The sequence below is a fragment of the Myripristis murdjan genome, chromosome 13, assembly GCF_902150065.1.
Source record: "Myripristis murdjan chromosome 13, fMyrMur1.1, whole genome shotgun sequence".
Lineage (NCBI taxonomy): Eukaryota > Metazoa > Chordata > Actinopteri > Holocentriformes > Holocentridae > Myripristis > Myripristis murdjan.
Window position 1 is genome coordinate 39,891,719 of NC_043992.1, and position 27,147 is coordinate 39,918,865.

Below are 27,147 nucleotides of genomic sequence, written 5' to 3' on the forward strand. Positions count from 1 at the left end.
TTGGTAAGTCAAATTGCTAATAATTGTAATAGCGTACTTCTTGCAATTGGACCGCACGTTTGTCATATTTGTTGTATGGGGATAATGCAAAAGCTGCAGGAGTAGTAGCACACTGAAAAGTGTCCAGAACAATAATAATAACTAGAAAATTTCAGAAGAAATTTTGAATGTGCCTGCTGTTCTGCGCATATAGTGGTTTGTGTAGCTGCCATGGTCTTGCTCAGAAAAAAAAAAAAAAAATGGGGATGAGAATTGAACTGGGGATGTTCTGATTAGAAGCCCACTGCTCTGCCCACTGAGTCACACAGACTGCACTGTTAGAAACTGCAGTAATCTTGCTCAGAAAAAAAAAAAAAAAAATCAACACACAGTTCTGGGGATGGGATTTGAACTGGGGACATTCTGATAACAAGACCACTGATCTACCCACTGACCCACACAGACTTCACTTTTGTGCAGTGCAGTAATCTTGCTCAGAAAAAAAAAAAAAAGACAATTAAGACAAATGGGATTTGAACTGGGGGTCTGCTGATTACAGTCCCACTGCTCCACCCACTGAGCCACACTAGCTGCCTGGGTTTTGATGGTCATGAATCATAATGTGTTATTCATGTGAGGCTGTTATGATCAGACTGAGCAGAAGTTGCTGAGAAAGAAGACGTGCACCATCTTTATGTTAACAACATGTGTTAAGGCCCACAGATAAAGAGTTAGTGTCTATCAGGCAGTGTGAAGGCATCCCAGCTGGCAAAAACATCGTTCAAAATGGCGCCACCAGCTTTTCACACTTACCTCAGCCGCTGCTGGCGTCACTTTGTTTCACATTTTGACGACGACGTCACAGACACACAGTTATGTAACAGTGTGGTGCTGCAATCTAGTGGTTGTCTTTTTTAACTGCATCATATCTGAAACTGTGTTTTCTCCCAAAGTACAACAGATATTCATAGCAATATGATATTTTACACACCAAAAAATGCCACTGATGCTAACCTGTTTAAACTTGAAATAAAAAGATATTAATAATTTCAGAGTTAATCAAATTTTCTCAGACTTCAGTATTTTCTGTAGAGAGGTCATATTTGGTTCCCATGTTCATGATTGCTTAGAAAGTTACAGCACACTTCTCCCCACACGCTGGTTGAGCGATCTCCGGCGGGAGGTACTCAAAACAATAACTCTCGGTGAGATCTGATTCACCGTACAGTGTCCCAGTCTGTAATGGGTCTTGCCGATAGGAGGTCAAGGTGTTTGTTGTCATGGAAACAAACGGGACAGACACAAGGAACAGCCACATCGGGGAGAGCACCGCCATCTTGACACATGTATTATCTTTAACTTCATCACCACAAACACCGTAGCAAGTCCCTGGTAACCACCCCAAACACCTTAACAACCCCTTAGCAAACACCTCAGATACCATAGCAACCACCCAGAACACCATAGCAACCGCTTTGCACCACCTTGGCAGCTATCAGGAACATCACAGCAGCCGCATAGCAATGCCTTAGCAACCACCCAACACACCATAGCAACTGCCCAGGAACACCTTAGCAACCACCCAGAGCACCATAGTAACCGCCTGCCAATCCCCTAGCAACAGCAACAATTAAGTAAAATAATTAAAAAAACAACCGCATAGCGATGGTGGTTTATCACATGGCCACGCGGCTGGCAGCAAGAACGAGCACATTTAAAGCTTTTTCAGAAACTTTAGCCACTTCTAGTGTTTCAGTATTATGCGCCTGCTTTATCATGTCACCATGGCAACCGCTTACCAAAACCCTGGCCAGCACACAGGACACTAAATGTGTCGAGCAGCAGGAACATTCAAAACGTCTTAAACGTCTTAAACGGCTTTTTTTCTAGTGCAATATTATAAATGTAGTGAAAAAATGTCTCTCTTCTTCCTCTTCTGTCTCTTGCAGTGACGTCTGAGTGAACTCCAGTTGGTCGAGTTTCCCAGCATGCTTTTGGGCAACAGGCCTTTACTTAGCCCAGTTGATTGTTGTTTGGCTCATGTTCCCTATTTAGTTATTTAGTATGTATTTGTTTTGTTTATCATGTGGTCTCTGTGTTGTGCTATAATGATTTTACATTATTTGTGCACCATGACTGTTATTGTCTGTTATGCCCATCTGTATGCAGTTGGTTGTAGAACATCTGTGTGTGTATGCTGCTTCAAAACAGAAGACTGAATGTCAGACAGTCTCAAAGCAGTGTTATCTTTGACAAGCAAACTCATGTTGTGACACGGCCTAGTTCTTTTGTCAGAAATCCATAATTTGTTGCTTGCCAGATATGGATTTGAAATATTGAATTGAAAGAATGGAGTCCTAGCAGCTCTATCAACATTTTCAACATGACTTTTTATGTTGAAAAAATTCTCCTCTTAAGTGGGTTTTACTCATAATGTTAAGCCAGCAGGTAGGCATACGTTTTTAAGATGAACTGCCATCAATTTTTTTTGCAGTTCACACACACACACACACACACATAACCAAGAGGAGGATCTCCTGTGGTCTTGAGTGCCCAGAATTTTAATGATTCCTCTGTCAGTCAAACTAAATGCCTTGGACTACATTATGCCACTGCATTAGATTTACTGGAGGGGTGCTTCTTCATTTTTATCTGTTAAGTAATCACAGCGTAGGATCCGATGTAGATGAATAGTCAAAATCGGTCGTTGGATAGATTGAGCTGAAAAAACGTAGGCCTGTTGCTCACTGCTTGCTCATCATTTCACACCAGCACCAGAAACTTCAAGGACGAAGGGCTGGATGTTTCATATTGGATATAAGGCTTCAAAAAATTTAGGCCCTTTGCTCATCATTCATCATTATATGCTTCAGTGTATTAGCATTTCCTGTGATGGTTTGACTTAGGATTTTCTCTGAGCTGTGCTCAAGATGGTAGGGAGCCAAAAAAGGGATGAATTCCTTGATTTTTTCCTTCATTTGAGTGTATGCTTTGAGTCCTTAGTCCTCGACGACAGTGAATATATGATAAAAAATAAAAAAAAAAAATAAGAAAAACGAAACCTTATCGTGACATTTCCGTGGAGTTGATTTTAATTTCAGATATGTGGAAAAAGGAGGTGGGCCAGCGTGTAGATGCTTCTCTCTGCTTTCTCTTGCATTTCATGTTTGAGGTTGTTTTTTAAGGCCTTTGCTAAGAGCAAAGAGAGAAACAAACAAAAAACAGAGATCTTTCATGTGCCTCTCTGTCATCCAGTGATGTCTGTGGCATCTGTAGAACTTAAGAGCCGCAAAAACATCAAGATCACTTCTAAACATCTTTGGAACTGGTAGTGTTATTTGTATATGAAACCTGTTTTTACAGCTCGACAATAATGCCTGGACAAGATTGGTTTTAGGTAAATTCGGGCTAATCTTGACACTTATTCAGTCAGATTTGGGTTAAACTGGGGTAAAATTTGCAAATTTAAAAATATGAACTTCAGCAGCATCAGCAGTTTTGAGTATGGATTGGATTTCCAAAAAAAAAAAAAAAAACCTCATACCCTTTGGGCTTAATTATAGTCTAACTTACTAGAAGTTGTTCAGATTTTTATCAGGCTGCGTTCAAGTTCTACTCACAGTTAATTTGGTTTCCCTCCTTTCCCTGCCCTCAGCCCTTTGTCTCTTGCTGTCTTCTACTCTGCCCTCTCTTCTCCTTCTCTTGCCACCTCTTATATTCCTCATTCATTCTCCGCTAAGGTAATGAATTAGATGAGTCTGGGCATATAGATCCACTGAATCCCACTAATGAGGGCCATAACCCCCAAGCAGCTCCTCTAGCCTTCTCCTCTCCAGGGGTTAATGGGAGTAATTTCTCCTTGATTAATCATACCAGCAGTAATTGGCTACCGATAGCCAGCTCAATGGCTTCAGGCAGCTCTCATTGTTCCCTCACCTTCCACAAATAGCCTTAGAGTTCAACACATCTGAGGTTAGCTGTCCTGTGGTTTTGCCTTGGGCCGTGGCTTCACGTCATTGTGTTCGCAGTAAATGAAAAGTGAATATAAAGAGAGTGAACCTCCTCTTAGAGGTCAAAGTATTGTCTGTTCAGTATTGAGCTCCAAATAGATTTCCCAGAGGGTTTCACACAGTGTAAAAGACCTGTGAGCAAATGCTGCTTCTGAAGTCCTTTGATCAGCTTGAATATGTTCACAAAAGCCACAAGAACAATAACTTCATATATGGTGCATACATGTTAACATTAGTTATCTGTGAACCTAATATGTTTTATTGGCTGCATTTACATGGACCCTAATATTCCACTAATAGTTGGAATAATAGCATATTCAGAGTGGGAAAAAATGCCTCATGTAATGTAAATCTGTCAGTGTGAAAGGAGCGATATACACCTTTAATTACAAATATTTGGGCCTAGTAGTTATGTAAGCAGATCATTGCCTGAAAGATTTTTTATTCTCTATGCACATGTTCGTCCACATGAGAGGAATGTAAAATAATATCTGGGAACATCTGAAACATGTCAGCTGCAAAACAAAACTGAACTGACATGACTTGTTCCCGACAATATTTAAGGATTAGGGAATGCCCCAGTGCAGGTTTATTGTTCTCTATAAGTTGTGAGGCTTTTCTTGCACAGTCCTCCCTCTGTTTCATGATGGAAAGAAGAGATCTTTGTGTCCATCTCTATTAGAAGGCATGTAAAAAAAAAAAATAATAATAATAATAATAATAATAATAATAATTAAAACCTGTTTTGTTTGCCGATGACACTAATATATTTTGTATTGGTTAACTTATACTTATATTGGTTAACTCAGAAATGAGCAAATTAAAATCATGTTTTAATATAAATAAGCTATCATTAAATCTGAGCAAAACAAAGATAATGTTATTCAGGAATTGCAGAAAAACTACACAAACAAAGGTTCTAATTGATGGGGTGGACATTGAAAGGGTAACAGAAACCAAATTTCTTGAAGTAATAATTAATGAAAATCTTAATTGGAAACCTCACATAAAACATTTACAGTCCAAAGTGTCAAAAACATTTGCAGTGTTAAATAAAGCAAAATAGGTTCTGGATAAAAACTCACTTCACATTCTGTACTGTTCTCTAGTTTCACCTTACTCATACTTAACCTACTGTGCTGAGGTCTGGGGTAACAATTTCAAGAGTTCTCTACAATCTCTATTCGTTCTCCAAGAGAGAGCAGCCAGGGTCATTAACAGAGCAGGTTACAGGGATCACACACATTCATTGTTCCTTCAGTCAAAACTGTTCAAATTCAAGGATCAAATAGAATATCAAACAGCACAAATCATCTTCAAAGCCAAAAATAATCAACTACCAGGAAATATTCAGGGCATGTTCAGTCAGAGAGAGGGAAAATAGAACTTAAGGGGGTTGTTTTATTTTAAGAACGTAAAAGTGAGAACTACCAGGAAAAGCTTGTGTGTGTCTGTTTATGGGGTAAAAATTTGGAACAGTCTGCATGATAAACTGAAACCATGTCCAAACATAGAGCAGCTTAAAAATATATATAAGAGTATAATTTTTGAAAGGTATAAAGGTGAAACTGTATAAATAGCGCTGACGGTTGACACAGCTTCTTATTTTGTTTTTGTTTTTTTTCCTCTTTTTTATGTATTTATTTTTCTTTCTTGAGTATTATTATTTGTATTATATTATTAGTATTTGGTTTGTTTTGTTTATGTTGTGATCATTATTATTATTATTATTATTATTATTATTATTATTATCATCATCATTAGTATTATTATTATTTGGAAGCGGGTTAATTATTGATTAATAGTGTAAGGTGAAGGGGTGGGACTAGACAAGTTTCGACTTCCTCCCACTCCCTTTTGAACGCAAATGACAGATTGATTTGGCTCTTTGGTTGTTGTTTACTTTTTCTTTTTACTTTTTGTTCATGTCTTTATTTTGTTCTATGTTTATGACTATTTATTTGTTCGTTTAAAAAAAAAAAAAAAAAAAAATGAAGTTGCTGTATGTCCTGCTTAAAGTCTTTGGAGTAGATGAGCAGGCATTTATCAGGTCACTTTATTTTGCATCCATGCAGCACTTCAGCTTGAAACTGGAATGATTAATTTAAGGTTCAAGAAATCTCCTGCATGTAAGCACAGGCACTGTCAGGCTTCCACTGTCTGTTGGATGTTTTGTTCTGTTGTAGATTCCTGCCTGATGTTTTTATATCTGTCATGCTGCTGCTTATTTGCAGCTGTGCAGATTCTGTTTATGTATGTTTTTTAATAGTGTTCATGATCTCTTCCACATAAATAACTGAACAAGAGATCTGAAAGCACAGCATAAGGATGATAAAATATTGTCATCAGGGCTTGCATGCATCAAGGTTTTATAAACAAGACTCAAAATGTTGGGCCCTTATCGTTGACTCCCTCTGTGGTCAGTGTTTCTGTCACTCTCTACACCGTGGTGACTGGTTTGAGCTACGGGCCCCAACCCATTCCCCCGCCTGTTGTGATTCTTATTGTGTGTTATGTTCTCTTTTTTTTTCGTAATTAATCTTCTGCCCTTTGACGGCTGGGTGACACAGTGGTAATGGAGACATAAATTCCTTCTGAAGGCTGGGGCCTTTCAGCGTGGATGGAAAGGCTGTTTAAAGGCGGAGATCGATAAAGATGCTGACCCTCCATTTGATAAACAAAAAGAATGTCTGTTGGACCTACACGTTAAACATGGCCAGAAAAAAAAGATATAATGTATTAACTATGGTTTGCTGCCTGTGTAACACCTCACACTGGCCGTATATAACTGTAATTTTTTTGTGTTATTTTGAAAAACTTACAACTTACAAAAACAAGTCAGAACTATTGTATTAAGATAAGATAAGATAAGATAAGATAAGATAAGATATTCCTTTATTAGTCCCACAGTGGGGAAATTTCCAGCATTACAGCAGCAAAGTGGATAGGAAAATATTAAGCATAATTTACAGTAAAAACAACAAGCAATATAACATTGCAACAAGCAATATAAACACTATAAACAAGGAATATAGAAAAAAATAGAAATATGAACAATTTAAACAACAGAAGAAAATAGACATATGAACAATTAAAACAACGAAAAAAAGTAGTATTAGTATTAATAATTCCACTAATATATATTGTGATTATTACAAAGGAGCATTGAACTTTTGCAACCATTTCAGTGTACAAAGAGTCGCTGTAATTACAGTATGTATTATGGTTGCATGAATAAAGTAAGTTAATATTAATATTATGAGACAGATGAAAAAAGTTTTGAAGATGTGTATTTGATAAGATTTTTCCCTCTGAAATGTGTCATAGTTAATAGACAAGTCCTCAGCATTGTCCAGATATTGTGAGTGGAACAAGACTGTGCACTAACTGCCTGGGAAATAATAAAACACCTAGCAATAAATAATAGTAGAAATATGCATTTAACAGACAGAGCAGCAGAAAGGGTTGCATATAATTGATGCCCTGAAATCTGAATATAGCTAAAAGGTTGTTACGTGGAATTCAGTAATTGCTTCCATTACTTTATGACCTCTTGCATAGTCCATTTGGTCACTGCATACTGGCTAATGGCTGTCAAGACCCCTGCTCATTAACATTCAATGTTATTGCCAGTAAGATGGGCAGAACAGCCCCATTTAATTCCATGTAAAAATATTCAATAACTGGAATAAGCCGAGTCAGTAAAAATGCTACTTTTTTTCCCAGTTGGCATGCAGGGTTTTTCTTTCCTGCACTCCTGATTGGATAGAGTTGCCAGGCAGGGCAGCACAAAAGTCAAAAGGAAAGAGTGAAATTGTAACTGACGACTGCAGCCTCCAGAGTGTAAGAAACTGCATGACTGTATTGGCATAGTTAGGGTTAGGGTTAGGGTTTTTTTTATTATTATTATTATTATTTTTATGGTGTTTCTGGAGCGATGCTGAGTCCCTGGGTTCAGGGACTGAGAAAATCTCTCTCTCTTTTTTTTTTTAAAAAAAAGAAATAATTTACTGTACTCTGCCTCGTGAGCAATTTGTGAGTGCAGAAAATGCCATGATGAATAAATAACTGAAATAAATTTGTCTTGATGCCTCATGCTCCAAAAATTAGAAAAAAAAAAAAATATTGGGCAGCCCTAATATGGACTCACCTTCAGTTCTGATTTATTGTTGTGGGATTTTTTTTCCTCCTGAAAACCAACTGATCACATGAGGTCTGATTCCTTTGTAACGACTACAGAAGTCTTTTTTTGGGTTAGTTTTTGTTTTGTGTCACTATTTTACATCCCTTGTTTACTCATTGAAATTGCAGGAGCTCTGACTGTTGCAGACACTTTGAGCAGCGTTTCTCCTGCCTGCCAAGCTTATACAAAGCCCAAAGGCTGTATCTTTTCTGTTCAAATGCTCTGTGCTTAAGTGTCATCCACTGTGATATGTGTTCTGTAATCCTGCAAAAAATTCAAAGTGATAATGAGAGACTGTCACCTGCCTAAGAGAGATACTGTTACACTGCTATTTGAAGGAGAGGGTTGGTTACTTGTTGAATTTTACAGTATACAGTGATTACACTACATATTTGTATGCAATGAAATCCAATGACCCCTTCAACAGCACTTTTCAGAGGCATAGATATTTATTCTATGTTGGTTTCAAAAACAGTTCCTAGTCCACTGCCTTGATATTTAGATTAGCAAATGCATATAATCAGATTCTGCACAGCCTGTGAAGAGCATTGTCTGCAAATTTATAAGTGCAAATTTATAAATTGCCAGTTGAGGAAAGGGTTGAACCCAGCAGGTCCATCAGAGAGAGCAAGTGAACACGCCTCGGCTCTCGTTCGCAGGTGTCATGCTATAAAGGACATAGCTCGCTCTTATAGGGTGACTCCCACCCCTCATCTTACAGTCCCACGTCCTGCACTTGGCTGCATGTTAACCCCTTACCACTCTGTCCCTTTCTTTAGACACATCTTAGAGGGGGGAGGGGATATTCAAGCGGAGACAAAAGGTGAACGGTAGATGCTAAATAGAAGTGGCACACATCATCTGAAAGCTGGGAACCTGACGATTGATTTGAGATGCCGGTCAGCACTGTGTGTCAAGTTATTATAGCCATAAATCTGTGATAAACATTGTCTTTGATTAGGCACCAGTTTTTTGTTTGTTTTTAATTGCCCTAGGTCTCTGTTTTGTGGCTGTAATATTTCAAATGGCTGTAATTATTCAAAAATGAAGTCTGCCCCAGTCTGCACAAATGCACCATTTTACAATGGGCCAAAGAATACATTTGGACTGTATGCAAAAACCTGCACCTGATTTTGTTCCAACTTGTAAGGGATGCATAAGGTGCACATTTCTGCAAAGGGGAGACCCGCGCAGGCCCATAGAACCCATTTTCATTCAAATATCTTGAGGTCAGAGGTCAAGGGACTCCTTTGAATATAACCATACCAGTTTTTCCCTCGTCAAAATGCTGGAGCAATATTTAGTCCCTCTACAGCCTCTGAAAGACATTATGTCAGCCAAACCCACCGCTGGAACGTTAAATGGTACATAAACAGCCACACAGTCACTCGAGCCAGCTACTTCCTTCAGAGTAAAGATCCCTGTTTAAATGTCCTTAGACTGACCTGGATCATACTTTTATCATTTCAATTTTGTTTTATTGGTGACTCTTAAAGATGAGAAGAGATTAGTTAGGTTGCTGACATGTTCTAAGTTTGTACTTTTTGTGCCAAGTGATATCTTACTCACACTGCTTCCTATCACGTTACCTGTAATTTATTTTAGGCACGATGGTGTATTTTGAAGGTGGAACACTTTAAAAGTCACCCAAGCTGACTATCTGTCGGCTGCATGGCTTTAACAATGAGGCAACAGTAATGTCAGCCCTGACAAATGATGCAGGTGCCCTTCAGCCAATCAATAACAACATGCCTCATCCCTCCAGGGTTTGTAAAAGGCCTGTGGTGGAGCGCTTAGAGTCCTTTAATGGCAGGACTCCCACCAGACTAATCCGTGTATGTTATGCATCTTTCCAAGTTTCAGGTTTCATAAAAATCAGACTCATATTATGTATGTGTGTAGCTAACGTACTCCTCTGTCATAATATCAGTTTTGTTGGCTAATATATAAACATTTTATAATGATTATCAGAACAGTATTAAGAGGGGAGAGGACTAGTATGAGTTAGAGTTTAACTAGCAGCAGGTGACGTAAATTACCTGCAGCCAAGTGTTGAAAAGCCAGTGATGAATAGAGACCATGGCAGAGACAATAATGAGATATGTCTTTCTCATTACTCTTCGAGAAATATGTCATGAAACCGTAAGGCGATGCTGAGCTACCTTGGCAAGGACGATCAGATCACATGGCAAGCAAGATCACCTCGGGCCGTCTCATAACATAACTTGTCTTAACATAGAATCCGGCAACACCACACTACATGAGATGTTACCCCACTCGTGACAATTCATTGCTAGGTTCATTGCTAAATTCAGGTACCCTTTTGACAAAATACTACTAGAGGAGAGGAGGTCTGGAGCTCTGCAGTTACTGAGTCAGCAGAGCGTTGGCGACTTGTATGTACTACGTGCTTCAGCGCTCGGCGACCCGCTCTGTAACTTTACACGGTCTGCCACTTTGTGGCTGAGTTGCTTCCACTTTGCAAAAATACCACTTACAGAGGATCGTGAAATATTAGGGAGGGAAGAAATTTCACAGACTGACTTGTTGCAGCGGTGGCTTCCTATTATATTATTATTACAGCACCACACTCGATTTCAGTGAGCTCTTTGGAACGACCCATTCTTTCACAATGTTTGTAAAGGCAGACTGCATGGCCAGCTGCTGGATTTTATATTCCTGTTGCAATGACACTGAATGAAACACCTGAATACACTGATTAAAAGGTGTGTCCCAATACTATAGTGTACTTAATATAGTGTTTGAAATGTTATAATGTGTGCAACAATAAACTGAACATATTGTTTACTATGTAAGAGGTAATCATAATAAATTATCGTTTCATTGTTTGCAACTGGAAAATAACTTTTAACTAAAGTTGAATTATCAGTTTACCATTTATCAGTGATTTTATTTATTTTTTATTTATGTTTATTTAACAGGGACAATACAAAAAACAATGTATCAAGTTTTAAAAACATGAAACCGTTGCATTGTATCAGGGATTTATAGCTGAGGCTAGTTTGCGACCCCAGTCCCTGGTTGGGCCTGGGGTTATTATAAAATGTTACTGAAAAAGCAATTAAACTGATTTGTGTGATTTTTACAGGGGTCTCTATCAAACAAACATGTTTTCTTACATCTGGAAAATATAGAGCCAGGGAGTCTGTGTAGCACCATAATCTTTCATTTCCAATGCTGCTGTGCCACACGAAAAATCTAAATTCATCAAAAAAATGATTGCTCCTGTGATTTGGATATTGCACTCTGCCATATTGTAATCTCAGTAACTTTGATTAATCGTTCAATCAATTAATCAGAGTTGTCTAATGAAGCCTTAGGCAGTTTATAGGAACCACTGAAGCTTTCCTCTCTGCACATGGTGAGAGGAAATTTGCTCTTCGGTGTTCACTTTATGAAACTGTGATCACACATCACCAGCTGTCCTCCTAAAAATCTTTTCTGCAGGAGTGACTTTATGTCCAGTGTCATCATCCTATTCTTCTTCCTTTTCTGTTTTCACTCTCCCATGAAGGTCACTCTCTGCTCAGGTATGAAAATAGTCTGAGTGGAGGAAGTCGGTGGGAAGGGGAAAGAGAGAAGAAAATGAGACTTTTGTCATCTGCCAGTGAAGTGGTCAATCAGTGAATCCATCCCCTGGCTCGTCCCTATTTCCCTGGCAAATGAAATAGTGTCAGGCCCTTGATGTCCCTCGATGATGGCATCATTAGGAGCAGCGAGGTTGCATGAAGGTCAAGTAAACACAATTAGGATAGCGATCTGTTGACCGCGGGGGGGAAAAGACTAACTTGAAGTGGCAGATGCTGCCGGATCGCTCGTGGTGGAGCTGCCTGTTGAGGATCTGTTAGCATGTCATTCTGCTTCAGTAATCCCGAGGGAGAAGGGAACATCACAAACAGGCCTCTCTAATCTGCATCTAAAACAAACATCTGCTTCAGCCTGTTGGACATATGAGAGAGATAAGGCCAATTATACACATGAACACTTTGGAACTGACTTGAATATTGTGAGACGGAATGTGTGGCATACTGAGGTGTTTGGCATTTCTGTGTGTGTCTGGCTTTGTGTTTTAAAGGAACAGTTCACCCAAAATACTAAAAAAAAAAAAAAAAAAAATGTTTTCCTACTTATCTCTAGTGCAGTTTATCAAGGTTTCTGTGTGATTTGATTAGGTTTCTGGTCTGTGTGGCCTCACCTTGATACACCAGGGCTGGCAGGGTGTTTGTTTGTGGAGCCTGAACTATCATTTAAGTCAAATTTACATGTGAAAAACTGAACAGCAGCAGCTCTTACATGGCCTGATTAAGGTCTGAAACTTACACCCAGTCAATTTTCCAAGTCGCAAAGAAGGCTCTTTTCAACTTTGCAAATACATTTTTTTTTTCCCAAAAGAGTTGGAGGGTATGAAGGTGACAGATAAAACATGATGACACAACCTGTTTTAATAAAGAAGCATCAGCTGCTGCTCCTGATTCAAATTTCATGTTTCAGGTGGTGTATTATTAACATTATTATTTTAATTTATAGGCATTCTGCAATAAAAAAAAAAATAAAAAAAAAATTACACATTAATAATTCTCATTGCACAAATGATCAAACTGCTCAGATGTAAATAAACCTATATTCACAGTCTTTTTTCCCTATATGTAGTTGAGTTACAGTAGGAATATTATACAAATAAACATCGCACAAAAAGTAAGGAAATTTGTGTTTAGTAGATTATTTCTTTGTTGTAACAATGCTTCTTGGCAATAAATCTTATACCGTTGGAAAGTCTGTTTATTTCCCTCTTAAATGGAGCCACATTTGTAAGGAACAAAGAACACTGGCAAAACTGTATTTATCCAAGCCGAATTCATACTCCTTGTGGTGGGCAGGCGTTTGAATGGGGGATAGAGAATAATTCCCAAAAAATAGTTCCCAACAAAATGGAAGCCAGGAAGTAGCTGGGTGGATAGACTGCACTAGAGGTGAGTGGGGAAAAAAAAAAAAAAAAAAAAAAAAATACATATATATATATATATATATATATATATATATATATATATATATATATATATATATATATATATATATATTTATATTTTGGGCTAACTTTCTTTTTATCCATCACATGTAGAGTTCAGGGGACATCACTATGATTGTCTTCAGATGTTGATCTCCTGATGCTGATGAGCCACAGCAGACACACTTTAGATAAAGGCCTGTGATGTTAGCTTTTGATGTCTTTGTGAAGTTGAAACAAATGCTCAAAGCTTTTGGCTTGATGGTTATCAATGGCTTCTTTCACTTCACAGCACTTCGGGAGCATGACATTGAAATATATTTAGCAATACCCGTTTTAGCCGATGCAGCAGGAGTTGTATTTTTAAAGATTTTTTGGCCTTTTTTTCCATTTTATACAATAGAAAGTGTTGAGTGACAGGAAATATTTTTGAAAAAGTTCTTGCATGCATTTGACGACCCAGCAGTAGTATATAGTGCTCCTCTTAAAAAATAAAAAAATAAAAAAAAAGTGGTTGTGTGGTGAAAGTCTGATAGAATGCATGATTTCTTTGTCCAATCTATCCTTTACAGCTGATTTGTGGATGTCACGCCTTTTTACAGTTGAAACAACATGCAGAAACACAAACCACTTTTGCTAGGAAGTATTAAATCAAGTACTAAAGTATTAAAAATTCAAGCCTGAAGATTAAATCAAACGGAGACACTATCTTGAGCTGCTGTATTGACTCTCGAGTGGGAGTCTTACTTTGTTACTAGTTTGCTTCTGCTTTTATCCCCTGACACAGTTTATGTTGAGTTAATGCCAGCGTGTATGAACAAGAAAATGAGCCCATATCTGCTGTGATTTTCCCCCAAACACTGTAACCTTCTCCTGGCCTGTCAGTCACTGTTGATGAAGAAGCTTCAGAAGATTTTACTTGATGCCAACACAAATTAGTCTTGGTTTTCCTGCCCTTCTTTCAAAAGAACCTTTTTCGACATCTCCAGCCTCGACTGAAAAGCACAAGGTCAAAGGAATAACAAAGTTGCTCTTTAAACTGATATAGGACCATTAGAGTGATTGAAATAGCCCTATGATTAGCAACTGTTCATATACCAAAAGAAAAAGATGTAGCCTCTATTTTACTTCTTTTCTTGTTCTACTGCATCTTCTTAACAAATGTGGACATTTTGCAAGTCCCGAGAATAAATGAGAAGTTATAACACTGGCATCAAAGCTTACAGTCAACACAGTCAGAGGCTCTGCATCACTATAAGATATTTCACTCAACTGGTTTGGTCCAAGATGCTGGGACATCAGGCAAAACCCACACATAATGGTGCACTGCCTGCAATTTAACTAAAGTAGAATATTTAGATGAGACAATTAAATGTAAATCCTAAAATTGAATAAAATGTATATAAGCGACATTTGCAGAATTACATCCAGGATGATAAATACGATCCCTAAATTTTTAGGGCACTGTTGTTAGCTGAAGAAGGCATATGCGTATATCGCTTTCAGATGTTACAGCATAAAACTATTTTGTAAAACATTTGAAGCAATTAATAAGTGTACAATATAGTTTTCAGATTTTTCATGAGAATTAATTGTTTCAAGGCAACAAAACAAACAATGCAATACAGGCTGGCTTTGATCTATGGGCCTCTCATCACCAGCCAGAGTGGGAGGGAGGAAAGCTCGCTCACAGACACAATGAAAGAGCATCTTAGTGCGATTTTCCCTGATGATTATGACTTGGCTCCAACAAGGGATGTGAAGTAAGCAACTAATAAGCGTTTATGATCAAACTACCCAGTCAGTCATCAAGTGTGTTCGGTGTGGGAAACTAAGATGTGATTTTTTTTATTATTATTATTATTTTTTATGAAAGGGTGTACTGATGCGTTTGATTCAGAGGGTTTCACAGTGTGGTCAAGTGCCTCTGAGCTCTTGTTGATGATATTTCTGTCTTTCTCAGTCTGCCTTTTGGTGTGTTTGCTCATGTGCTTGCTCAGGATATTTTTATGTTGTGTTTTATCGCTTTGGTGCTGTTGGGCACCTAAAAATAAAATATTCATGAAATCATTCATTTCTTAATCGCCACTTTCTAGGGTCAGATGGAGTGTTGTTTTCGAGCAGAAGGTGCCAACCATCGCTGTAGGGTTTGCAAATGTTCTGCTGTGGTGTGTGTTTTGGGTTGGGGTGTGTAAATGCCTAAAGTTTAATCAATCACTTTTCAAGCAGAAACTCCAGGCATTCAATTTAATCAGCTGCAGAGAGACACCCAGTGCACACGGTTTGCAGGAAAGGAAAATGAACCCTCTGTCCATTTTTCTGAAATTCTCTTCGTCCCCTTCTCTCTGCAGTTTGACATGCAGAGGATCACCCTGGAGGAGCTGAAACACATCCTGTTCCACGCCTTCCGTGACCACCTGACCATGAAGGACATTGAGAACATCATCATCAATGAAGAGGAGAGCCTGAAGGAAAACTCGGGGAACTGTCAGACGGAGTTTGAGGGAGGTGAGCTATAGAACCGGAGCTAGAGCCATACAAAAAGACAGCCAGACAGGTGTGTGTGTGTGTGTGTGTGTGTGTGTGTGTGTACCTGTGCACACACACAAGTTGGAAAGGAAAGTGAATGAGTGAGGGTACATCTGTACGTGCACAAGTGAGTAAATGCGAGTGAGTGTGAGAGAGAGGGAGCAGGAAACAGCGAGAGAGAGCAGCACAGGGCTGTCAGGAAGGATTTGACCTGTCCCATCGTGACCCACAGCCAGCAGCACCACAGCACACCTGCTGATTTATTGATTTGGAGCGTTCATGGGGACGGGCGTCAGCTGATCACCTGTTTGGGAGCAGAACAAATTAAATATGCATGGCCTGCCTCTACAAAAGCAGCCAGCCAAGATTCATAGATATGAGCAGACCAATTCTGGATTTTGTTTTCATTCCATTTCATAGAGTGGAAATGGAAATGTAATTGTTTCTTTCAAGCAAAGCCTGTTTAAAGCCATGGGAAAATGGTTCCACATGTGCAGGTGTATTAGTAGATAGGCTACCAATTTGATGAGTCAGTCATGGAAGTCTTTCCTGCTTTGGGGTTTTGGCACAAAGAAATACATCGATCAGAAAATCTGACCAAAATGCATTTAAATTGACTTTTTGAACCATTGTAACTAAACAGCAATTAAACTCGGAGTTTTGCATTCTTTAGTACAGTCTGATGAGCACTCCACAATTTTCCCCTGCTGTCTCCTTCATTGCTATAAAACACAGATTAGCATTAGCCTTTTAAAAACACCCTTGCACACGAGCCCTTGCAGCAGGGATGGCAAATTTTAGATGACATGACATGTGTTTGGGTTTTGCTTCAGTTTGGACCAAAGCAGAGTTACAATTAGCATTTTCAGTTTAGCAGCTTCTGCATACGAGCACAGATATTAAATATGTGCTCCGTGAGAGGCAGGTAGCAGATGGTGCTGCATTCAGTGTTCTCATTCTCATTACAGCGTTTGGACAAGGTCTGCAGGCTTTATTTATTTATTTATTTTTTCCTGAGGTCTAAAATAAATGCTCAGAGACCAAACCCTTTTTACCTGCACCGCTTCCTTCTGAAACTGGAGTGGTGGAGCGATACAGAGCCAAAAATGGCCGGTCCTAGACGACATTTACAGGGCACTGATTCTTGAGAATTTGGATAAATCATGTCCCACTAAGAAAAATGCTATTTCTGTTAGAAATGTACAACATTTTAATGAATAAAAAGAATCAAGGGCATAATCAGGGGGTCCTTTGCACATTTGTAAGGTTCTTTTATAGGTTTATTTTTAATTTGTATTAATTTAATGATTATATGTTGGCCCATGGCCTACAAAACCAGTTGTCCTCGGATAGGAGATAATCATTTCAACTTGATTAAAACAACAAAAAGTAATAATTTCATTGAATAATATCTGAAAGAGTACATCATAACATGTATTAAAAACTACAAACGATGGGTTTTGAACAATATTTACTATTATTTTGTGGTTGCTCAAAATGTGTCCCAGATATTCGTCACCACCGTCAGATATTTATTTAAAAAATAATAATAAAAAAACTACTAGGTCAATTACATTCCTGAGGAGCCCTTTTCAAACCTTCAGCTCTACTGCATGCTTCAAGACCGCTCAGGCTCCTGGAAGTTTGCTATTTTCTCTTAAATCTCTTCATATTTTCAGACACTGCTACTGTCACAACCATAACATGTCAACACCGTCACTTTTGTATAAAAAATATTAGATTAGATTATGGAATAAATGTATACTTTTTAAGAAGAGGTCTGATGCAGGTAGCAACAGGGCGAAAACAAGCTGGCTAATGTGAACAACTCATGCTGATCATGTGAAAGAGCAGGTTTTTGTCACCACCGTCAGACGTCACCACCGTCAGGTTTTCTGTCTGACGGTGATGACTGAAGTCTGAAAAATGCTTATATCAGAGCTCAGGATTCTTATTTTTTGTACCAAATAGTTAAATAAAGTTGTTAAGCAAGAAGCCATTGACTTGAGTGGTATAAATTTTGGAAATGTATGTTTTAATGAGGCCACTGTCACCACCGTCAGAGGCAGTTATAAGTAATAGTCTCTTTAATACAAAAATATGTTTTTCAAATTAAAAAAAAAACATTACGGTGACGGTGTTGACAAAAACAAAGTAGCCTAATAACTGGAAAAACGCCTATTTTATGAAAAAAATGCAAAATGAGGAGGTTGCACCGGTACCTTTTTTTTTCAAAATTAAAACCTGTTTTATTCAAATTCCCAAGAATCAGTGAGGGCTAAGAGTGTTGACAATGTGATCAGACACAGATTGCACCACACTCCACCAGGATATTGTAAAAGTGGGGGGTGGGGCAGCGCTGGGAGCAGGGTAGTGAACTCTGAGATTACCACATGTTCATCATGTTGAGGAGAGCATGCCTCTGCTCGATTTTTATGATGGTGACTTACCACCTCAGGATCCTTACAGAGCAATCAAGTCTGCTGGCCCCTGAGGACTATGAGGACCACCTGCCACCGAGGGACACCTAAACGTCCTCAGTCACGCAGAAATCAATATGTGGTGTCACAGTACAGTTTGTACAGAGCACAATTCATCATGCCCCTCTAGTGCTCACTGCTTCTGCACGCTGATGCATGAGCTCACCTGAGAGGCACTTGATTTCCCCCTGGCTTCACCTGACTGTGGGATCAATGTGGTCTTTAGCTGAGAAACAGCTGAATAAAGAACGTAACCGCTCATGCGTCCAGGTTCACCAGGCGCTGATTCATCGCTGAACAACTTACAGCAACGGCACAAGCACGTAGGACACGTCGTGTGTGGACTCGCAGCTGTCCGGGGATTGCTTGGCTGCCAGCTGCAGGCGTGGAAATCAATTTTGAATGCTTTGAAGTGCACAAGAGAACGTACAGTTGATGGTGATATGATATATAATGTATGTCAGCAGCCCAGCAACCAGTGTACACTCTGGTCGTTTTACAGGAGCGGCGGGTAGCAGAGAGAAATCCTTGTGGAAATTTGGTCGCGGCATGATTGCCTTTGGGCAGCTGAGGGTGTGCAGGAGGGTGACGGCAGGTTCATACGTCTGGATCACAGCTCTCCTCCTGTCTTTAAACTCCAGCAGAAGTAGAAAAGCGCATTGTTCTTTCCACTGACACCCAGTTCAACTCAGACAGACAGACATAAAATTCTTGTATTTCCCACCATTTGAGAAATACACAAAATAAGAAAGTTTGTCTTCATCTCTGATATTTTCTGTTATTTACAGCTTTTGGTCTGAGTAAAATATTTATTACTGAAAATCCATTTTACCCCGGTAACAGCACCAACACTGGACAAAGTAATTGATTAAAAAAAGCAGGGAAAAAGTCCTTTTTTTCCCACCATCTGATGTCCTGGAATCAGGCGGTCTTGGGTCACAAAATTCAAAAAAATCCAGAAAGTTTGGATACAATTTTCAACACCTCCATTTCAGACTGGTATCAATAATCAATCCCCTGCGCTCACTGCCTCAGCAGAGCAAAGAGCCTCGCAAAAGGCAGTTCACACCCCGGCCTCCACCTGTTTGACCTGCTGCCCTCCGGGAGGCGCTGCAGCTGCATTAAAGCCCGAACAAACAGACTCAAGGACAGTTTCCTTCCCGGAGCCATAACCACTCTGAACCCAAACAGCGATATCTCAGGGACTATTTGTACTGTATATTGTTGTTTTGTTTTTGTTGCTGTTGTTGTGTATTTTATATTGACGTATGCACCTTAAGAGATTGCTTACAATTACGTTGTATCTTGTATGCAGTGACAACAAAGGAATTCTATTCTATTCTATTCTGACAGATAGACATAGATTGTTAGAGCCATTTGTATGACATATAATAAATTGCAAATAGTTTGGATTTTGCTGTACAGTTGTCCCTCGCTATAACGGGGTTCACCTTTCGCGGCCTCGCAGTTTCGTGGATTTTTTTAGTGCAATTTTGCATGTTTTTTTTTTTTTTTTTTTTTTTTTTTTTTACAGTGCATTGTGTTCTGCGTCGTGATTGGCTAAGGGACTGTAGACCATTGTCAATCAGTCTCCTCCGTGCCGTGTCTCCTGTACAGTACAGAATGCGTTCAGCTTGCCTAAAGTGTGTAGTGAGGGGTTTTACAGCCTTAAAACATCTAGAATAATTATAAAAAATAAACCTGACTAGTTTGCAGATTTTGCCTATTGCGGGTTATTTTTAGAACGTAACTCCCGCGATTAACGAGGGACCGCTGTATTTGATTTATCAAGCATAATAAGCAGTTTCATAGTTTCATTACAGTATGCTTACTTAGGAATAATAATGACTGCAGTGAGCTCTGGCTTCTTATTGGTTATAACAAATCACATGTGGATGTGCTCGTTAGGTAGTTTAGGTGAAGGTGTGGCGTCCTGAGCCCACCCTAGTCTTTGACCATGTTTTCCATGTTTACTGTGCTCTTTTGTACTTAAATAAGAATGTTTTCAGTAAACTGCTGAAACGGAGAACATGGACTACAGAGTTTATGCTTATATCTGCTGTATGCTGCTGTACCCTGGGACTCTGCAGCTTTAGTGGGCATTTCCAAGAGATAGACGGAGCCACTAACATACATAGATGCAGGTTTATTTAGATTAGATAAATGATAAAGATAAATTGTCACGGCAGCAGCACACACTTGAGACACTACAACCAACAACAGCATAAGTCAGTAATATAATACAGCTAACAACAACAAAAAAAAGCATCTTCTGTGGCTGTAGCATCCACACAGGCCAGGATTCACACGGTGTTGATTCCACTGTGAGTAACTGGCTGATAGCCCATTGTTCGATAATTCATCCGGTTAAAACTTAGTGTTTGTGTTAAATGAGAGCCTGGAATAGTAACCCACACCGAGGGACTGCCAACTAAAGACGCCGCCACGAAGCGTCAGCCAAGAGAGATGGAGCAATTCCTGTCTATGTCCTACTTTCCACATTACATTTTCTTTGGAACAGCAGTCAAGAAGCATTTTTGATGACTTCAGTGCTTCCTGAATTGAGAGTTAAAAATAGAGTGAGTGTGTGAGTGAGTGAGCAGGCTAACCAGAGCTGTGTTGGCTGCGGGTCGTTGGCCCAGCTCCCCTAATTACCGCGGCCCCGTAACCCACCCAGCCGCTCGCAGGACGCCATTGGCTGTGGGGGAGAGAGGTGCTGACTTCCCCGTCCACAGCGGAGGCTAATTGAGCCAGAAAATGATCTCATGGAGAGTGAGCCTGGCTTGTGTGAAGACACATTAGTGTGCATGTGAGTGTGTGTGTGCATGCATGCTCTCACATCAGTGTGCATTCATTGATCAAGACTTTTATTTCAGCATGCAGACATTTTCTCCTGTTTTCATCTTTCTGGTGTAATTCCAGCATGCCTTTCTGTCTTTTAACAGGATTATGTAGCGTGTGTGTGTGTGTGTGTGTGTGTGTGTGTGTGTGTAATAGGATTATGTATATTTATGTGTAAAAGGAGGATTATGTCAACATCTGATGACCATGTTCAGTGTGTTTTTTTCTTGCAGCCGAAACAAAAGGAGGATTTGACATAAAGGTAGTTTAGACTAGACTAGAATAGAATAGAATAGAATGTGTACGTCTTGAGAAAATGAGATATCTGTTCTAATCTCATTGTCCATTCTAATGTGTTAGGTATTGCACATTAAACAATGTTAAAAGTTAAAAATAGTTTAGAATAGAATAGGACAGAACAGAACCTAATAGAATAGAATGTGTAAATTGAAACAGAGTTATCTGTTCTAATCCTATTGCCTATTCTAATGCATTGTGTGTTGCTTAATTGCTTAGTTGCTGTTTAATGTAATCATTAGATGATGTTATGCAGTACATATTAATACATGTAAATGTATTTCAAAGCCACCGCAGCACTCAGGCTTTTTATTGTGGCTGTGGCTGTGAATGCCGTCCAGGCCTGTGACCTGTGAAGCTGGAGTTGGTCTCCATGTCTCAGTGCTGGTCCTCAGCTCCTGTCCCTGATCCTCACCAGGCATCAGGACTCAGAGCAGAACTCAGCCTGTAAAGGGACAGTTCACTCTGCTCTATTTTTGTACTTTGTTTGTTTAGGTTCAGTCTCTGTGGTTGTAAGTGAACCAGTGGTGGAAAGAGTACTACAAACTGCTACTCAAGTCAAAGTACTGTGATTTTACTGATATTTTACTGCAGTAGAAGTACAGGTTCTGCTGTAAAAACCTAATGAAGTGAAAGTAAAAAGTAGCGGTAACACTTTACAATAAAAGTACAACAACTAACGTTAGTTAATGCCATAATGAACATGAAGTAACAGGTAATGAACATGAAGTAACAGGTAATAAACATTAAGTAACAGTTAACTAACCGTTAACTAATGTGTCTAAGAATCATGTACTAATGCTGTTCATGCTAAGGTATTAATTTATATGTTATTTAAGGGTTATTGTAGATATTATTAACATTAGTAAATGCCATAATAATCATTAACTAACAGTCAATTAACCATTACAGCATTAATTAACGTTAGCTAACCTTAATTGTTGTAGTGTTATTGTAAAGTGTTACCAAAGCAGTTCATTTTAAACGTGAGTAAAAGTGACTGAGTTCCTTTTTCAAAACAGTAACTGTGTTAGCTGTGATCGTTTCCATGCAGTTATAACACGAGGACAGAACACGCTTCAAGCCATACTCTTTTAAAGGGGCATTATGTAAAACTTCTGAGGGTCTGCATGGTTCTCATCATTAAGCCAACTCACTGATATTATTCCACATTTCTGCCAGTTGAGTCTCAACGTCCTCACCTCCATCGTTCATCTGCACTTTTTCATCCTGCACCTTTTTTTTTTTTTTTTTTTTTTTTTGGAAATTTGGAAATGACAAAAAGTAGAACCAACAAAGCAGAAGCAGATTCCTCTTCTCATCTTTGCTGGCTGAGCTCTTTATTGTGAAAGGTTCCAGAATCTGTCACTGGTCATTTGTTTTCTGTAATAGATGTGATAGAAAATGTAAAATGTAAGTAAAATTGCTCTTTAAAAATACACAAAAAAAGGACAAGTACACAAAAAAGCTAGTCACACGAGTAAATGTAATTAGTTACTTCTTCGTTCTGAGTTGGGCCAGGGGCTCTGTCCTGCAGTCTCACATGCCACAGGTCTTCACAACATTTTGACACTAAAGGGGCATTTTTCACTTCAATCAGAGGAAAAGTGACTTTGTTTTCGAGACCTGCTTTGTTTGAGCTGACGACTCCCTGTTGGTCGTCCCTGCTGCCGAGACGACGGTGCCCACTTAGGAGACAGGGAATGTGCACCATTTCTGTACCATTTGCCACCTTGAAATGCGTTGTCTTTCTTTCTTAGAGCATCGGTGGTTGAGTCAGAGCACATCTGATTCCAGTGCCAATAAACAGAATGGCCTTGTCTGTTCTTTTTGTTGTAGTTCACCCTCTCAGATGTTCATACCAGTTCAGAGGACATGAAGAAGTAGCTGAATATACACATTAGTCCACGCTGAAGTTTGTCCTCACTTCATTTTGTTATCTCAGGGTTTGCAGGCTTGAGTGTCTGACAGCTATCATACATAAAAATCACTCTCCTTATATCCATAAACCCTTGCATTTCCTGTAGCTGGTTCAGATTATGCTTTCATTCCCAGTGAATTGTACAGTTCACTTGGAAGAGGACAGAGATTTGCATTTTCTTGTTGGTTTTTGGTGCCACCTGAGTTTGTGTGGCATCAATCTCTGCTGCCTGATCAAACCGAAATAAAGGAGTGAACGCAAAACCCACTAAAACATACTTAAAGTGAATGCACCCCTGGCTTGCCTTCATTAATTGTATTCTCTCTCTGGGAGCAGAAAATGAAAAATTCAAAGATGCAGGTAGCGGCATCTTTTTAAGTGGTGCTCAAAGACCCATAAATACTATAAATCTCTCTTGTCTCTTTCCCGTTTATTTTCCAGTCCACCCTTCAAAGAAGAATCGACAGACGTGTGTAAGGAAGAGCCTCATCTGCGCCTTCGCCATGGCCTTCATCATCAGCGTCATGCTTATTGCCGCCAATCAGATGTTGAGGAACGGCATGGAGTAGCCACACGCACTGTGAGCGGGGAAAACGCCAGCCTGCATGTGCATGCCAGTGGGTGAGGTCACATCCCTGTTTATACAAAAAAGAACTACAAGAACAACCCTCAACGAAATCAGACCACATTTTGCTTTTTTATGATCCTTTTCTTTCTTCGAGTGAGTGACGCTCCCCGACCCGACGTCCAATAAAACCGAGAAGCCAGCATGAGGGGTCGCACTAGACTCCTCCCCCTTTACTCTGACAGGGACACTCAAGGGCTGACTGTACGCATAATACATAATACTCTGTTGTCTTTGTTTCCCTGATGCAATAAAAAGAAAACGGTCAAGTGCAGGAGTTCAGAACTGCTCACTTTTGTCCAGCAGGCAAGATTTGGAATGCAAGTGTGAGTTTGTGCGTGTGTGTGTGTGTGTGTGTGTGTGTGACTACAGCTTAGTTGCCCACAGGGAGTCTGATGAGCTACCAGGAGCTGCTGTAAGGACCCCCAGAGGGAACTGGAAGAAGGGAATAATTGCCCTCTTATTATACATCCTAGAAGACGATGGCGGAGCCCCCCGCCGCTCAGGCAGGAGGATGTGTTCGTGTGGAGCTGCAGCTCCTGGAGCTCTGGTGGCGTTTTGATACGAGCTCTCCATCTTTTTCTTTTTTTCAAGCTGCTGTGTTTGTGAGCGGGTACGAGGCGCTGTAATCAGTTCATCAGCCCTAATGATAACTTACGCAGCCTTGAGAGTCGCGTGCCGCATGACAACAACAGGCCATTTAACATTCGTTCATGGAAATACGCCAACCCTGAACGCCACCGAGTCTCGGCTCATGGTGATTCTCACACGTATTGGCCCGGTTTGTTGAATATTGCGGAGATATAACGTGTTATGTGGAAGGGGCTCTGCGAGTCTGAAGATGTGGGTGCTGCTTTCACGTTTCCTCTTCGTCATGGACACAGACGGCTGCTTGCAGTTCAGAGCACCGAGGAGAGCCTCCTGTCCTGTTCTAAGAAAAATCCACCATCAGATTCTTTGAAAAGTGTCACATATCTTCGATCTGTCATGGTCAATCCGCTCCACAAGTTCTCTTGTGATGAAGTGATGTTGTTTATTTTCCTTCCACCTGCTTTGTCTATTTAAGTGATTTCTTACATTTCCCGGAAAAAAAAAAGCAATGTTGCATTCAGGTTTGTGTTTCTATGTGTAGGCAGAGAAAGCAAATTGTGATGGCGTTCAGCGCAGTGAGAGCAGGAGACCGAGGGCCGCACCCCCTCCCTTAAAGCACAACACGTCTTGTGGCTGCAGTGCATTGTGGTCTACGGAGGCTAACACTCAGTGGAGAAAGTGGAATCTCCGTCTGTTCAAAGATTTTTACCTTATATGAACACACAACATCAGCATCGAATGACGAGTCTGGAAAAGACGCTCCTTGATTCTGAGGAGGTGAAGTCTGACTTTGACTGTTGACATTTTGTTCTGCTGTCAAACTCCGTTGTAGCTGCTGTGCAGGAAACATCTTGACCGGACGCCACATCATCAGCATGAGGCCAGTTATTAGCTGGAATAAGGAAAACAACAAAAGGGCCCAGAAATGCAAGGCACACCCATCACCAACAGCTGTCTTTAACTGTATTTTAGCGTGCATTTTTCCTTTAAAATCCTAAGGGGGTTGAGGCAAAAATACACCGTTACATTATTGGCTGATCATAAGTGAACGCCACGTTTTCACCCATCGTCTCCCACAGGGGCGGACTTACCATTAGGCAAAACTAGGCGTCTGCCTAGGGCCCCAAGTTCCTGAGGGCCCCATAAAACTCCTCATACAGTTATGGTTAATACAGTTATTACTTATTTGCGCACATGAATTATGTTTTTGATTAAAATCCTTTCGCTAAAATGCCAGCAGAATGCTTATGGTATGTGTCTCGGGGGCCCCTGTTTTGTGTGTTGTCTTCTCATTTCAGAGGGCCCCATGCCTGCCTTTGCCTTGGGCCCCAAATTTCTTAAATCCGCCACTGGTCTCCCATGATCACGCGGTTACGGCTGGGGTGAGCTCTGAACTCCTGCACCGACTCTCGTTTCAACATGTTGAACCACGCGTGGCGTCCCGGGGCTCAGACACGCCCGTGTTATCTCACCGCACGCCACTGAGGCGGTGTCGTCTGTAAATACGGTAACCCGTGTCAAAGAGTGTCTGCACGGTGTGTATTGGAGATGTACAGTGCGGCTGTGTGTGCACTGTGCTCACACGGGGCTGGAGGTGCAGGGAGGGGCCACAGCGAGCGAGGAGGCCGCCGCCTCATCTCACCACAGCAGACCGCCACGTGGTGCAGGAGCCTCTTGCTGGCGTCCTCGGCCCCCGCTTGCCAAAGCCATAGAGACAACGCCATGCAGACGCTTTCTCTGTTCCCGCATGGAAACACAAGACCAAACGGGCATTTTGAGGCTAGAATACGTCTGTCATGTTGGTTTTGTTTTGCTCCTTTGATTTGTTTCTATTTTTCTTTGTTTTTTGTTTGTTTGTTTGTTTGTTTGTTTGTTTGTTTTGTTGTTGTTTTGTGTGCTGCACCTGCCAGCCAGCCATTCCAATGAAGTTGTAGGTTTGTGCAAGAGTGCCATCTAGGGGTGAATTGAGAAACTGTTGTGCAATTTACCCTCATGCTCTTGTCCCAATCATGGTGTTTGTCTCTCTCTCTCTCTCTCTCTCTCTCTCTCTCTCTCTCTCTCTCTCTCTCCACAGTGAGAGCTTAAAACAGGATTATCATGGCATTAATATTCACAATGTCTAGTCGATGTTGAACAAAAGTGTTAAAACATTGGAGGATTTTTATGTCACATGTATGGGTTGAATTTGACCTGCCAGCATTAATGGTAGAGCAACACTTGTATGTGAACACATATTTAAACCCAGTATATTTATAGGAATAGATTTCTTGCCTATGGCAGAAAGAGTCCTTTTGACCTGGAAAAGGTTTCATGTAGAGATTATTTAATAACACTGCATTGGAGACTGAATAAAGAGCATAATGTGTGAAATAGCCTTGTAGGTCACACTGGTTATTATTATTATCATTATTATTATGCCACTCTAGCTTTACGGGTGGGACATTTCTACCTTAATTAACAGCAATTCACTGTTGTTAAATACTGATCAGCTGGAAAAAGAATACCATTATTTATTTGGTCTTTGAGAAGAAGGTCGTTTTTGTTTGTTTGTTCAGTTGAGTCTTTTGTGTATTTGGGATTTGGGTTACAGTCACTGTGGTTACACTTCTGCTGTAATGACACTGTCCCATCCTCTCCAAATGAGCGCATGTCTTGATCACTGAAG

General features: G+C 40.1%; 1 protein-coding gene across 1 annotated transcript in view; it reads left to right on the forward strand.

Moving 5' to 3' along the window:
- LOC115370146 (calcium-binding protein 8-like) overlaps nucleotides 1-23,835 on the forward strand; it is a 98,197-nt gene extending 74,362 nt beyond the window's left edge. Inside the window, exons 5-6 of the mRNA XM_030067024.1 lie at nucleotides 15,550-15,706; nucleotides 23,708-23,835. Of these exons, the coding sequence (XP_029922884.1) occupies nucleotides 15,550-15,706; nucleotides 23,708-23,835 (285 nt within the window). The remainder of the gene's footprint in view (nucleotides 1-15,549; nucleotides 15,707-23,707) is intronic.
- The last annotated feature ends 3,312 nt before the right edge of the window (nucleotides 23,836-27,147 follow it).